Source organism: Gobio gobio (genome assembly GCF_949357685.1).
Source record: "Gobio gobio genome assembly, chromosome: 17".
In the NCBI taxonomy this organism is placed as follows: Eukaryota; Metazoa; Chordata; class Actinopteri; order Cypriniformes; family Gobionidae; genus Gobio; species Gobio gobio.
In genome coordinates this window covers 27153029-27169168 of record NC_137110.1, presented here as the reverse complement: position 1 = coordinate 27169168, position 16140 = coordinate 27153029, and the positions used below count along the sequence as shown (strand labels likewise).

At 39.0% G+C, this 16140-nt stretch overlaps 1 protein-coding gene across 1 annotated transcript in view; it reads right to left on the bottom strand.

The window, feature by feature from the left end:
• The window catches only part of usp43a (ubiquitin specific peptidase 43a), a 127226-nt gene extending 117503 nt beyond the window's left edge, over positions 1 to 9723 (bottom strand). The window contains exon 1 of the mRNA XM_079841358.1: positions 8799 to 9723. Within this exon, the coding sequence (XP_079697484.1) occupies positions 8799 to 9389 (591 nt within the window). The 5' untranslated portion in view covers positions 9390 to 9723. The remainder of the gene's footprint in view (positions 1 to 8798) is intronic.
• Positions 9724 to 16140: the final 6417 nt, after the last annotated feature.

The following is a 16140-nucleotide window of genomic DNA, read 5'->3' as shown; positions in this document are numbered from 1 at the left end:
TTAGGCGGATCGTATAATTTTATTTTCGTATAAGGTTTGTGTCCGGTGCGCATTTTTATCTTTATCTTTCACGAAGAATGGCGCTAGGCTACATATAATGCACAATGTTATGAATTCCTGTGCGGCCGCGCGGATTATACTTTCACTTTAGAATGAGCAATTTGGTAGTAAATTGCTTGAATGGTGTGTTTATTATTATTCTTAATGAAAAACACAAAAACAGAACAGTACAATGACAAACTCGCTTAAAGGGGGCGCTTTTACATTTACCTTTGAAACTGAATCTTCCGCCGTATGTTGTTATTATATTGCTCAGTTAAGTTTTTAACTGTAGCGTCTGTTCTCTAACTGAACTAAATTATTTGTATTACTATAAAACAATCAATTATATCGAAACGACTGTATATAATTTCTTAGAGCTATATCTATAACGAAAAAACATTTACAAGTCTTGACATCATATCCGGGAGATAGTCAGTAAATTCGAGTAAAATCACAGGCTTGCTTATCCCGTGCGAATGCGCCACGCAAAATTCAGATGTGGGGGAGTTATTTCGAAATCACACGAGGTCCCCAGATAATACTAATCCCGTGCGAATAGGGCTACAGACTGAGTGAACAAGAGACAGAAACGAGATAACTAACGAGGGTAACCTAGGAAACAGCGGCGGAAGCTAAGGAGGCCAGAGCGGCTCGGGGAGTTCAGGGAGCCCCTATTGACTCTGGAGCGAGGACAGGAGGGACAGGAGGCGTAGTCCTCTCTAGAACCTGGTCATGGGCTGGAGCTCTCTCTGAACTCTGGTCAGGGTCTGGAACCCTCTCGAAGTCCCCTCGAGGTCCCACACCGGGCAGGTGTGCCTTAGTCTCCGCATTCAAGCTGGCTTAGTAGAAGGTGCACAGCGAATGGTCTGGGAAGTTGGTGAGGCATGCCAGGTCAATGAACACACAGGTGTGAGCCTCAAGGGAAAGTGTCTCCTGCTCTAAACAGAGAATCTGCACTGCTGCAGCGATGTTTTGAGGTCTAATCATTTGTAATGTTAGAAGTACCAGGAACAGGATGAAGACTCAGGAGATATATTCAAACATAAACTTTAATCAAAACTTCTCAGATAACTGCACACAGGCAACAGAAACTCAATCTAACATAACAGTGACTAGACAAAGACTGAGTGAACAAGAGGAACTTAAATAGGAGACAGAAACGAGATAATTAACTAAACACAGCTGAACAGAACTTAACTAACGAGGGTAACCTAGGAAACAGATAAGTGGCGGGAAACTAAGACAAAGGAACACAGGACAGAATCAAAACACAACTGAAAGACCTAACAAACAGATAGACATGTGACAAAATTAAACGTTCAGATGTTGTTTTTTTACAACTTTAACGATAAAATCAGTGAATCAAAATCCATTGTTAGTGCTGGTGCTAATATAGTTATCTTCTAGTCAGCGTTCTTCGGTGTGAACGGCCCTTCACTGTTGTATAAATATTATCACCAATATTCTGAAAATATAGGTGAGGTGTTATTTAATTTGCAGTTTAATTTTATGGCACTGTCCTAAAAAGTGACATTTTGAACTGCAAACTTGTCTCAGATAAACACCTTTTCAGCTGATAATGAGTCCATAAATTGACTTTAATGTAGAGAGATTTTCCACTTCTCTCAGTGAAGACATATGAAAGCTTTGGAAAGTCATTTATTTGGGGCCTAAAAATGAACATGCACAAAATGCCCTGTGTGACTTTTGAACAAAGAAGGACATCAGGAAAATGTCAGACTCCCACACTGTCATCTGTGTCTAACTGAGGGCTGTGCAATATACAGTATGTAAAAAAAAAATCTGACCACATAATCAGATCATAATAATCTCCTTATCTACATATTTGGATTGATCTGGGATAGAGGCAGATTTTGGGAATCACAAAGCTAAGAGCAGAAATACACAGGTTTCTGTACTCCTATAATGGCACCTCATTTTACTAATTCTTCTCTTTAGAAAAACAAAAATCCTCAAATATTGCATTTTCCACTCTTCAAAGAAAATGTAATGTTTATTTGTCATTTTATATGGTTTCAGTATTACATAAACATTTTGTGTTGGTTAATTTACAAGATGAAAAACATTTATCACTGTTATGGTGTTTGCTCAACTTTATCAAAGAAATAGTGCACCCAAAATGAAAATTCAGTCTTCATTTATTCGCCCTCATGTCAGCTTGTTGGTTGCTCAAGGTGAATGGTTGCTCTTTTCCATGCAATTACAATGTATGAAAACTGATGCGAAAGCAACATAAAGGTATGATAAAAATGGTTGATGGGTGCACCATATTCATAGTCATATTCAAACCCATACAAACTTGTGTAAGAAACTGATTGAAATTTAAGTCAAACCCTAGCTCTCCTTGATGAGATCAAGAGAGAAGTAGTGTTGTCCGATAAGTGAATGAGTCATTCTTATGAATCAGTTATAAATGGTCTGAATGATTCATTCACAAATTGCACTTTTTGCTTCTCAAGTTGAACTCAAAAACTTAGACAGTTCACCCAAAAATGTAAATGGTCATTATTTACTCTCCCTAATGTCATTCCAAACCTGTATGCATTTCTTTCATCTATGGAACACAAAAAATTATATTTTGAAAAACCAAATAGTTTTGGTTACCACTGACTTCCATTGTATAGACAATAGGGGTGTAACGGTAAACGTATTCGTACCAAACCGTTTCGGTACAGGGCTTTCGGTTCGGGACACATGTGTACCGAACGGTTTCCGAATACAGTCTTTAACAGTTAACAGTCAGCTTGTTTTAAGCACGGAAAACACTTCAATCCGAGTTCCCACACGAATATATTAAGTATTCAGTCCATTTTATCACGACATTCAAATGATAAATTGCCGTTTTGACGCTCTTTAATGTGGGGTGACTGATCACTGATCACAATTCAAGCGGCCGCACGATGCGCGTGTACGTGAACGCAATCGATCATCTTTTCCAAAAGAATAAACATGGATGAACATCTGAAGGTATGTTGAGGATACATTACAACTTACTGTCACGTATCATATGTGGTGTAATCGCTCAATCAGTGTTTCAACGGCGGAAAGACGTCAATATAACTGCTTGTAAACTAAACAATGTCACATCACATTTACCTCAGGCAGTCATTCAGTGTTCACAGAGTTTTATTCACTAGAGAAATCAACTCTGTCACTAAATATATGCACTATATTAGCCTATTCATTTTATTCTACTTAACCTGTTAGTGATGTCTTGAAAATGTAATGTATGTTTAAATAAACCTATCATGAAAATGACAGACACTGTGTATAAATGATTATATTTCAACAACGAATTGGAGAAAAAATACTTTATAATTAGATGTAGAAGTTATTGCAAAAACTTATGTGAAGTTTACATGTTGGCATACAATGTGTTATTTGATCGTTGATTATTATACCTAAAAACAAATAGCAACTGAATTTAGGCTAATAGTTTGGGCTCTGTTGTTAACCTTTAATATTAATGTGCAAGTAAGGGCTCCCTATATAGTTTACAGCAATATCTTCAATAAACTTTTAGTTATAATTTAATTAATTTAAGGACAGGCACTTTTTTTTCAGTAAACCACTGTTTAATAAAAATAAATAAAAAGCAATTTTGTAAAACTGCTGTACCGAACCCGTACCGAACCGTACCTTCAAAACCGAGGTACGTACTGAACCGTCAGTTTTGAGTACCGTTACACCCCTAATAGACAATATAACCCAAAACATGTACATTTCTCAAAATATCCTCTTCTATGTTCCTTCATTCCGTTAAGAATTGACGGTGAGTGAATAATGACCGAATTTTCATTTTTGGGTGTAGTGTTCCTTTAACGGCATTCAAACTGACTGTTCCATACTGAATGTTATTTGTCACAACCGCTCACCTGCAGCACAAATACCCTTTATCAATTCAAATCATGTCTGCATGAGTAAACCAGGTCCAAAGTTCCAAGATTTCCTTGTACTGCAACTTTATGACATTTATACCTATGAATGTTTGTCTAACCAGGACTGCAGGCTGTAAACTGATACTACCGAACAGAAATGCGAACAACAACAGGAACTTCAGGCTGTATTTTATTTTACATGTATATCGGCCTACAGCCACAGTAGGTTAACAGGTGTTCTAGTTTGAGACGGACCATGTTGGATAAGGATATCTAGGAAATTAAATCAACAAAGTTCAATCGAACCCAGCTCTAAACAGATTTAAACTTTACTTCCTCCAAGCTAGTTGCAAGCAAGCCATGGAACAACCATCAACCCTTTCATACTGCAGCAAATTGTTTGAACTTCATATAGGTCACTAAACATAATGGCACAGAGACTTTGAAACCCTGTAAATTGTAAAACATTTCATTTTTGTTCTTTCAACATCTTCTTAAAGCTCCTATGGCCAAACAATACCATTTGTGTGTGAATTAGTTTAGACATAAATTACCAAGCTCCCTTCACTTCCGAGGACAAACCTTCCCCTTCTCTTACACAAGAATGACAAACAAGTCTAGCAGGTTAACACGACCTGTCTTGGTTCCATTGCCAATTCACTAAGCAACATGATGAATGAGGGCATTACATAACCTCAGCTTCAGCGCTGCTATAGCAGAGTTTCCCTCCTATTCTTAAGCTTTCCAGACAGACGTGCTGGAATGTGCCTTTACCACATTCATCTTTTCATTTCAGAATCAACTAGTTTTCCATTTAGATCTGGGGTGTCAAAGACGTGGCCAGTGGGCCGAATAGAGCATCTAATCTGACCTGTGGGATATATATATATATATACATATATGAAAATAAAATAAACATATGTGTCCATATTATATCTCGGTATGAAACATTCATAATTAATTTTAACAATGGAACTGCTGGAAACATTGTTTTCAGTACACACATCATGCAACTGTCCCAGAGGCACCAGAGGTATCGTTTTTTCCCCTTTAAAATTTGTCACTCACAGCAATAAGGTGGACAGGTTATACAAATTTAACTATGTTTACTAAAAAGCAGTTCAAATTTGAGCGTGATTAATTTTACCTAATTACTAGCCTGGATGCCAGCCGAATGTAGCCCTGTTCACAACATTTGAGGTCGGGAAGTTCAGTCTGGACTTGATCCGTTTTGGAGCAACTATGCTCGAACCAGGACCAATCAAATTGTCAGGGCGGGCTTTATACAATGGTGGACAGATGATCAACAGTAACGTAATCATCCACGTGTTGGTAAGTACTTGGTGAGTATCCTTAAATTCTTTACAACACCGGGAAAAATCGTTTACACTCATCTTCTTCTACTTCTTCCAGCATGCACGCAGTTGAGTTTTGTTGACAACTATGCGTCGCTCAACATACGTCACTTACTCCGTTGCTCTGATTGGTTGTAGGTCTATCCAATTGAGTGCAGAGGCACTTTTTTTCCTGGTTCGGTTGAAACACGCCCCATAATCACAGCCCAATGGAGCAGTACATTCTGACTAGAATCTGAGTATGACGACGTCAGGCTACCTGTTTACCAGTTTGGTATGTAATCTAAAAGCCTCCGAGGGTCCGTGGATCTACCGTTGGAGAAAACGTAATGGCTAACTTGAATCAAGTGTGCCTTGATAACCAGTCACATAACAGCCTTGACGTCATTGAATTTTGTTTAGAGTTGTACGACAGTCAGTCACTGTTTGCGGATACCTTAGAAATGAATGAGAAGTGCAATTCGCAAAATTGTCTGTGACTTTTCTTATAAAACAGCATTTTTTTCAGTGTAAACTCTACAAAATAGATAAATTCAACAGGAATGTTTAAGAACAAACAGAAGATTAGCCAATGGGCTTTCGATTCATTAAATGATAAGCCGTTTTCCCACAAAAGCAGTTTATTCAGCGTAGTAAAGCCTCTCCTCCATTGACATCCATTTTTAAAAAATGCCTCTGTTCTCCTTCCCTGTGTACCACAGCAGGGAAAGACTAGGCATACTAGAAGCTTCCAGGCAGGTGTTTTGAGGTAACTCTGCAGGACAGTGGCCCTCCAGGACCGAGTTTGAACACCCCTGATGTACACTGAAATATAGAAGCAAGGCCATAACCATGTCTTGAACATTGGGGGGGGGGGGGGGGGGGGGGGGGCAATTCTTTTTTTTTTTTATAAAGCATAAAGAAACAGAACAGTGAATGACATTCTAGGTAATTCTAGATGGGAAATAATCATTTTGGGACTATTTGCAAACCATATTTGCATTAATTTGCATTATAATGTCAGTTGCAATATATTAGTCCCGAGATTCTTCATGTTAGTGATAGATCCACTATTCACATTTGGATACCCTAGTGGTCTGGTGGTAGAATTTTTTTTACACAGTGTCAAAGTTTCCAGGTTCTAATCCTACCTCAAATAAAAAATTTTCCCCTCATTAAAATCAAAGATGTTTATCAATGATTGAGAGCAGGGACACGTTTTTGTGTGCATTTTGTTTTGTGATTTTACCGGAAAGAATAGAGTCTCCGCAACGGAATAAAGCAATAGATTGGCACACTCGTCTGTGTGATGAGAACAAAAGAGAACGTAACACCGCCTGCTTTGATTTGATTGGCCATCTCAATCATTTTGACATTGACAAGAGCTTTTAGACCGCTGAGGCAGACCAGACTAAAAATTTAACTTTTAAACCTTTTTGTCATCCTAACATACAGAGTGCTGCATAATGTGCAGCAGAGCAGTGCAATAATTTAAAATATTGGGGTGACAATTTGGCCATTTCTAATTATTAGGGGGACTTGTCTATGGTGGTTACGGCCCTGTTTAGAACACAGGAAGGAAGAAAAACAAAGAGAGATGCATAAAAGTCATGTCCAGCCTGTCTCATTTCTCCATATGGAGGACAGTCATTAATATCTGCTGATCTCCAGGCTCTGTATTATTCACTTTCCCCTGACCATCAGTGGTGCCCTTCCTTCTCACCCTCATCATTTATCTCCTCACCTCAGAGACTAAATGTCCAATGTGGCCTCTACCAGAGTTTCATGTCTATACTGTATTCAGTACCAAACCAAACCCTGTAAACAAGACGAGCACAAAACTGAATGATTAAGTATCACTAATAAAACTATTAATATGATCATACTACATTTTGTTCCTATGGAAGTGTGACAGAGGAACTAAATAAATTCTATGTGTTATAATTACAACACCCATTTTGATATGTATTCGGAGAATGGATGGAAATGGGATAGATATCAGAAACATGCATCTTAGGATGATGTCTGAGCAGAGTAGCCTACCCACTGTGCATGATGTGGAGACTGTATCAGTATTGCACATTGCAGGGTAACCGTGATGACGCACAAACAAACACACACACACACACACACACACACACACTTTTTAATTTAGTTTTACAAATACACTGAAGAAATTCTTATGGCTACAATAATAATATGTTTATGAATAATACATAAACTCTTTAGTCACTGTATAAACCATACTAAAATTAATTTTAAACTCTTGGACATATGACAACTTTGAGAGGGTTTTGCTTAATGACTCTGAATTGTTGTGCACTAAAACACAAATGTAAGCATTCAATATACACCTGAAATAATGTTATATTATAACTGCTTCAGAAATACTTTTACAGTGAAATCCTGGGAAAGGCTGGCTTTTAAAAAGGTACATTTTGATACACTTGTAACTGCAAGCTAATGAGGTCTGTAGACAGAGCAGAAACTGTTCACAGTATAAAGGGTAAACGGCAGATCTGAATGAATGGGAACACCAGAGGCAAAGTCTGTTAAGAATGTGGACTAATGTGCAACTCCCCCTCCCTAACTTACTCTCTCTGAGCAAGCGTGTTACATGATTCTAGATACTGTGCCTTCAAGACATTTGTACATAACTAAATATCTGTGAGCAATCTATGATTGTTGTTTGTGGATGACAGGATTCTTATCCTGTTTATCTGTGTTATTGCCAGTAAGAAGGCAGTGTTATTGCCATTCTTCCCTGGAAAAAGTTTTTGCATCTAACAAAACTTTTGACTTAACAACATTCTGCATTCTTCCAAAACGAGTTGGTCGAATTGTTGACAGGTGATTCACCTGTCTCCTCCTACTCTAAGCCCCTCCCACTTCCAGCACAGCCACTGGACTACAGAGTGCAGACTTTTGAATTAGTGATGAGGAAGTCATTTCCGTGAATCGGTTCTTCTGAACAGTTCGTTTTATAGAATAAATTTAGAAAGATTCAGTGATTCGATCTCGAAATTACGTCGTCCTTGACATCCTGGCGTAGCATCAAATGCGTCTGCTATCACTTTATTCCGTTCTCGGTTCAATTGGTGCTGTTATCCCCCATCAATCCGAATCGGACATGTCAAAAACAATGATTATAGGTTCAAAATGTCTGTGATTTAATTACTCGGTTCACGATACGATCCAATTCATGAACTCGTGGCTGCGTTTCCCAAAAGCATCGTAAGCCTAATTGTTCGTATAACAATTGCAACCAATGGTCTCTCTACTATAAAATGTAGTGTTATGCGCAAGACTCGGATCGTTTCTGAATCTTTGATCCAGTTCTCAAAATCAGTCTCAAACAAACCCACCTGTTGACATGATCTCAGCTTCAGTATAACGCAAATAAAACGAGCCCACTCTACACTGAAAGGAAGCAAGGGGTCTCTGAAAGAAGTTGTCTACACTGGTTGAATGGGGGCGTGCTAGGTCGCGTCTAGTCTAGACATAATTTTTGGTCGAAACTCACCTTAAATTCCACCGACAGCTGAGGCGTGTAATCGAGCGTCCAGAGCCCCCTCACCAGCGAGGCCAGCTTCTCCGTCACCTCCCCCCTGACCTCCTCGCTCTTCATCATCCCGTTGATCCTCCGCTCGTATAATTCACATTTATACTGTTCCAGACTCAGATACTCTGCCAGAAGTTCCGTGTTACTCAGGCACTGCACCACGGCGTTCATGAAACAGGTGTTTCCGTGATTCTTCAGACCCTGAACTCCCGGAGTTTTCTCGCCGTAGCACCAGGACAGTCGTTCTTTCACAGATCCATAAGATGATGAGGGCGCAGCGGTCTTCCTCGTCGAATTCTCTCTGTAATTCCCAAAGTTGTGGGCGCTCTGAGTGTCCCCGAACCCACCATCATCATCCTCCGCCGCGTCCGGCTGGTCCGCGTCCCCCAAGTGTGCTAAAGTGCCCAAAGTTTTGACAATCCGGCTCATAAAATTCCCCAGCGATTTCAACGATTTCCTTCTGAACAGCTTCTGGGACTTGTGTGTCTTATTCTTGCGCTTGGTTGATTTGGCTTTGATTGTTTGTTTCCTGGTTTCCCTCGGCGTATCCATGTTTAGTCTGTAGTTTCACCCAAACCGATCAGTGGAAGTCAGAAAGAGAAACAAGTGCACTACGGTGTGAAGACACGGCGTCCTGTGCGTCTCGAAATTCTTCATCACTAAACCATCACGACGACGAAAAACAGAGTCTAAAAGCACCGGTGTCGGCACCGAGGCTCATGTTGACTAACGCGTCCCCGACATTCCCTATGGCTGATCTCAGCTGCGCTAGTTTCGCTTTATCCATGACGCTTACGCACCTGAAATTACACTGAGCTGAACTCCATTCAGACACAACTCTTGTTCTTTACACCACACCTACATGCGTGCTTGTGTGTGGATGCCCATTACTGGTTGTCTTCTCCGCTCTCTTTCTCGGGCTTCTGGTTGGAGTATGCGTCTGAATGGTGGATACACGGCTTTCTACCCTCCCACTATGAATCTTATTAGCCTGGTTTACTTTGAACATGTATTGGGGAGAAGTGAACGTGGAAATGAATAGCCCAAAGACGGAATCTACACCTGTATTTACCTGCTTCATCGCTGCTCAACTAGGCTATCCTCTCCAAACTATTCCTATTCCATTTTAGTTCATTCAAATTAATGTCCACATTCCGATTAAGCTTTTAATACCATTGTATAATGGTCCACAGCTACTGGAATATTATTGTATAGGTAACCACAATAACAAACAAGAATGTGGTATACAATAGGCTACGTATATCACGTATATAACGTTTCCTTACTCACTCAAAAAAAAAAATCACAAATATCCACAATTACCTTCATTTGGACATACTCAGATATATATTCAGATTTTCCTGAAAATATTTGTAATATTCAAATGATCAGAATATGATTAACTTCATTTATGTCAGAATAATTTTGGTCTTGTAAATGTAGATAACAATACATGTTGGTTCATTCACTTCATTTATTGATTAAAACAAAATAATTATTTTATGAAAAAAAAAAAAATAATAATAATATATATATATATATATATATATATATATATATATATATATATATATATATATATATATATATATATATATATATATATATTCTGTGTGTAAACTAGTGACTCTCAATCAAGGGGCCTAGATGACTTTCCAGCATTAAAACATGTCAAAACAACAAAAAAATCTAAATGTTTCTTATTTTAATTAACCGAAACCACGCCCACTTGCGGGAAAGCTGGCGTAGCACACAAGACAACACTCACGTACTGATCATGACCGTCTACGATCACGACGCACCAGATGTCGGTGGGACGGGAGGACTAAGGCCGGGGCGGGGGATAGTCGGTTCTGCAGCGGATTATCAGAGAATCCCAGTTGTCTCCGGTGAAAGTTTGTAAAACGATCACTGCAGACTCAGTGGCAGGCGTCGGTGGTGATCCTCAGCTCTCCATCAAGATGGCTGTTCACAAAATTAATCCACCTCTTCTTGATCATCGTGTTTGTTTTGTGAGCTGTTTTGTAAGTTGTATACTATAGTAACTAACAGTACTGACAGTAACTCGCGATCGAGCGGGCAAACTGATGCGAATGTGCTCTAGTTATGATCGTGTTAGGGGAGGAGCCAAGCTCGGTGGCTCCAGTGCGTCATCGAGCCACCGTTTTAGCCCCGCCCAGAAAATCCTGAACACAGCAACGGTGAAAAACTGTTTAAAGGGTAACTAAACCCTAAACCAACTTTTTTTAGTTAATGATCTGTAATACTGGGGCTTTATTAATGCTGTTCATTGATTCAAGTACATGTTTTGACATTTGAGTATAAAGTGTTTTAATTCTATAAAATATGGTGTAAAACCGCCAAAGTGCTGCCCTCTTAAGGTTGAACGGTGGCTACTGGAGTTGAATTTTCCTATTGGACGTTGTGGTACATCGTGACGTAGGATGGTACCTCCAACGGCTCACTATCCGCGCCCCTGGCACGAGCTCACCACACCCTCAGAAATGTTTCCCCCAATCACATGATGAGAACGGCTTCACTCCAGTATGAACTGTCATGTTACATGAAGTAGAAACATTATGAATGAAACTCACTTGACACTTGCTTTAACATTGTATTGAAGAAAATACGGTTAAATAATGCAGTTGTCAGTACACGTCAGGCTTTTCTTGCGATATTATTGCCGCCCGTCATGTGTACAGATAATTTTCATACATGAGACGCACTTTCAAACCCTGACACGCAAGTGGTTGCCGCGGACGCAGATAGATTAGGTCGGTTCTCTTGCGCGGCTGCTTCACTAGCATCGTCTGCATCGGGAGTTAACGCAGTTTGAGCAGCGGCTCGCAGTGATAAGGCTCCGGGTTTGTGTCTGTAACAGACAATCCACCCTCCTCCACTTCAGGTGAAGGTATGAGAAATGACCGCTCTGTTGCAAAGCTGGCGTCACTCCAGTCATTCTCCATCTTTGCGACTCGCGAGTCAGACAGCTGTCAATCAATCCGTCACTGCGGGTCTCAGGTGCACGCCCTCCGCTCAGCCCCGCCCTCGGTGTCCCCTCGTCCCCTCTGTGTCCGCCGGGCTCTGCCCACTTTTCCAGCATTTTTTGAAAATTGCCAGTGGGTGGAGTTAAGCTCTGAGCAGGGGTTTAGTTACCCTTTAACGGTCTAACTTCTGAATTCAGTACTACATAGTTCACAGTCTTTGTAATTTGTTTCAGCAATACATTTCTAACATTTATAATGGGTTTAGAAAAAAATCTCAGAATTGCCTTTACAGGGACTTTAAAAAAAAATTTTGAAGAAGAAGAAGAACCAGGGTTTCTACTGTCTTGAAAAAGACTAAGACTAATTTGAAAAGTATTATTTCTAGATGAATCAAATCATAAAACTCCATGGGCATTTTTATAATGTATGTTTTTCTAGGTATATCAAGCTCTAAAATATTGTATCAGGTAGAAATTGTGAGTAAAACAAATCTTTAAATTGCAAAAAACTGGAAAAGTCATGGGGCCTCCCAATATTGTTGTGGACAATGGGGGGCCTTGTAGTAAAAGTTTGTGAACCGTTGGCCTGAATGTAGATTATGATAAATATTCTGAGGTTCATTATCAGTTATACCACACTTGTGGTTTGTCTTTTCATAAAGCATTAGGAGCCCCCTACTGTTGCCCTGAGTGTTTTCTTTTAAAAGTGTGTATATGATTCATATTCATGTCTAGAATCATATTCATGTATTTTCATAACTGTAGCCCCATTATGCTTATAAGCAAGGAAGACTGAGAGCAGAAAAAGAAAAGAGTAAACTCAGTCAGCACAGGGTTTTACAGACTTCATCTAATCTATAAAACACCAACATTTATGATTCTAGTCTTATCTGACACACTACAGGGTTATCCTTTGATAGGCATCTTTATTATCAGACACCTTACCTGCAAGACATATACACTCACCTAAAGGATTATTAGGAACACCATACTAATACTGTGTTTGACCCCCTTTCGCCTTCAGAACTGCCTTAATTCTACGTGGCATTGATTCAACAAGGTGCTGAAAGCATTCTTTAGAAATGTTGGCCCATATTGATAGGATAGCATCTTGCAGTTGATGGAGATTTGTGGGATGCACATCCAGGGCACGAAGCTCCCGTTCCACCACATCCCAAAGATGCTCTATTGGGTTGAGATCTGATGACTGTGGGGGCAATTTTAGTACAGTGAACTCATTGTCATGTTCAAGAAACCAATTTGAAATGATTCGAGCTTTGTGACATGGTGCATTATCCTGCTGGAAGTAGCCATCAGAGGATGGGTACATGGTGGTCATAAAGGGATGGACCTGGTCAGAAACAATGCTCAGGTAGGACGTGGCATTTAAACGATGCCCAATTGGCACTAAGGGGCCTAAAGTGTGCCAAGAAAACATCCCCCACACCATTACACCACCACCAGCAGCCTGCACAGTGGTAACAAGGCATGATGGATCCATGTTCTCATTCTGTTTACGCCAAATTCTGACTCTACCATCTGAATGTCTCAACAGAAATCGAGACTCATCAGACCAGGCAACATTTTTCCAGTCTAAATGCTTTGCTGCATACCTCGGTAGTAACTAGTAGTTATTTCAGTCAAAGTTGCTCTTCTATCAGCTTGAATCAGACGGCCCATTCTCCTCTGACCTCTAGCATCAACAAGGCATTTGCGCCCACAGGACGGCCGCATACTGGATGTTTTTCCCTTTTCACACCATTCTTTGTAAACCCTAGAAATGGTTGTGCGTGAAAATCCCAGTAACTGAGCAGATTGTGAAATACTCAGACCGGCCCGTCTGGCACCAACAACCATGCCACGCTCAAAATTGCTTAAATCACCTTTCTTTCCCATTCTGACATTCAGTTTGGAGTTCAGGAGATTGTCTTGACCAGGACCACACCCCTAAATGCATTGAAGCAACTGCCATGTGATTGGTTGATTAGATCATTGCATTAATGAGAAATTGAACAGGTGTTCCTAATAATCCTTTAGGTGAGTGTAAATACTCTTTTTAATATTACTTAGAACAATTGATTAGATCGCCCACTGACTTACTTTATTTCTTAATATCAACAACAAGGTCATTGAATAGTTTGATCTGCGCAGTCTGTGGTATATAGGCTATACCAGTGAACTGTCACAATGTAAAGCATGGCATAATATTGACTTGTAGATACTGACAGTGTTTGGGGAGTAGGTTACATGTAACAGTGTTACGTAATTTAAAGGGATAGTTCACCCAAAAATGAAAATTCTGTCATCATTTACTCACCCTCAAGTTGTTCCAAACCTGTATGAGTTTCTTTGTTCTGCTGAACACAAAAGAAGATATTTTGAAGAATGTTTGTAACCAAGCAGATAGAGCAACCATTGACTACCATAGTAGGGAAAAAATACTATGTTAGTCAATGGTTGCTCTATCTGCTTGGTTACAAACATTCTTCAAAATATCTTCTTTTGTGTTCAGCAGAACGTATTATGGATTGTGTTGATGTCTAATAAGAGTTTATTAAATCAAAGTGAGGAGATGGGGTTTGTGGAGGGATGCTAAAAAACTGTCAACGAAAAGGAGGTTAATCTGTAGTATATATACACCTCTTATCGTTGTTTAAATTAATTAACTTAATGTGCTCCATTTGTGTTTAATTAGGTTTAATTATCTGAACATGCTCCTCCCGAAATTTGTTAATAAAACATCGCTTAGTAAAGCTATGCTATTCTGATGCTTTTGATTGGCTTTCTTGATTGAATTTACAGTGCACCACATCTGCTACAACCAGTCTGAGAGATGCCACCATGGCGAGTGATAATGCGTTCCAGTGCTGGAAATGTAAAAATCATTTCATGCAGAAATTAGAAAAGAGCACAAATATAAAAGTTCAGTGAAAATGTTTGCCAACTATTAAAATGCTATCGACATCGAAGGTTTCAATGTTGAACCTGAGGAAGCATCTCCAATGAGAAAGGTTAATCTTAAGCACTACCTAGTGAACAAATCTTTCTATTAGTTTGTCCCATTTTGACTGGCAAAATAGAGCCATTTAACTACACAACGATTGGTCATTGAGTCTAAACAATATTATGGGTGGAATATAACACTTTATTTATTTAAAAACAAAACAAAAACAATACCATGCATGTTATGACAGCTACACTATTGGGTCTGATTGAGTTGCCAGTGAGTATGAAACTAGAATCTATTCTTCTATGTGTTCCCTTCACACACACATAGTGGTAAAAATAATAGTATTCAGATTTTTACTTTTTTTATTTATATATCAGTAAGAAGAAAAACATGTTTTTCACTAGAATCTAGAATTGTGTGTTTTTAATTATAACTTAATTATAACTAAATAACTGTTTTTAGAGGTTAAATGATAATTTAGAAAAGTAATCAAAACGTGATCATATGTAATCAGTTACATTACTTTAATAAAATCATTGAAATAGTTACACGACTTATTACATTTTAAATAGGGTAACTTGTAATCTGTAACCTATTGCATTTCCAAAGTAACCTTTCCAACAATAGATACTGACACATATCTTCAGTTACTAATTAGATACAAAAATTGCTTTTGAAACCTCTTACAAAACCACTTTTATTGCCAAAACATGTAAGTTAGCAGAGCACCCCATCTCCCTCCTTTCTGACTCAATATGGTTGAATATCCTTACTGTTAGGGGTTAAGATATTCATAATTGAGACTGTTCATCTGAGGTGAGAGGAAATTTGGGACAGGCACATCTAGATGCTGGGTTCACGCCTTGCTGTACTTCTCCAAACCTCCCCCGCCAGCTCTCTGGAGATTCTCAGGTGATATATTAGCTGACAGTGCAGTTCACAAAAAGTCCTCAGAAACTGGGGCTCTAGGCTGCTTTATTTCAAAGAAATTACTGAAATTGGACTGTTTAATGGTACCTTTAAATCTCATCAGAATTCATAACCTAATTTGTTATTCAATTATTTGCAAGGAAAAGAAATGGAAGGTACCATTTGTCTTTTTGGTCCTATGACATTAAAATACTTTATTATACAATAATGTTTTCTTGCAGATCATGGTGCCAATTTAATTTGTAATACTATGTTTAAATATAGTAACGGAAATCCAAAGGGTCTGCATTTGCCCTTAGAAATGTCACAGCAAATTTAATATCAGTTCTGTGTGGTTTTAAATCTTTAGAAAAGTTGTACCAAAAATAAATTTCTTGAAAACAATATGTGTGTGCAAGGCAAATGTATATTTCTCCAGCAATCATCATATTTGAACT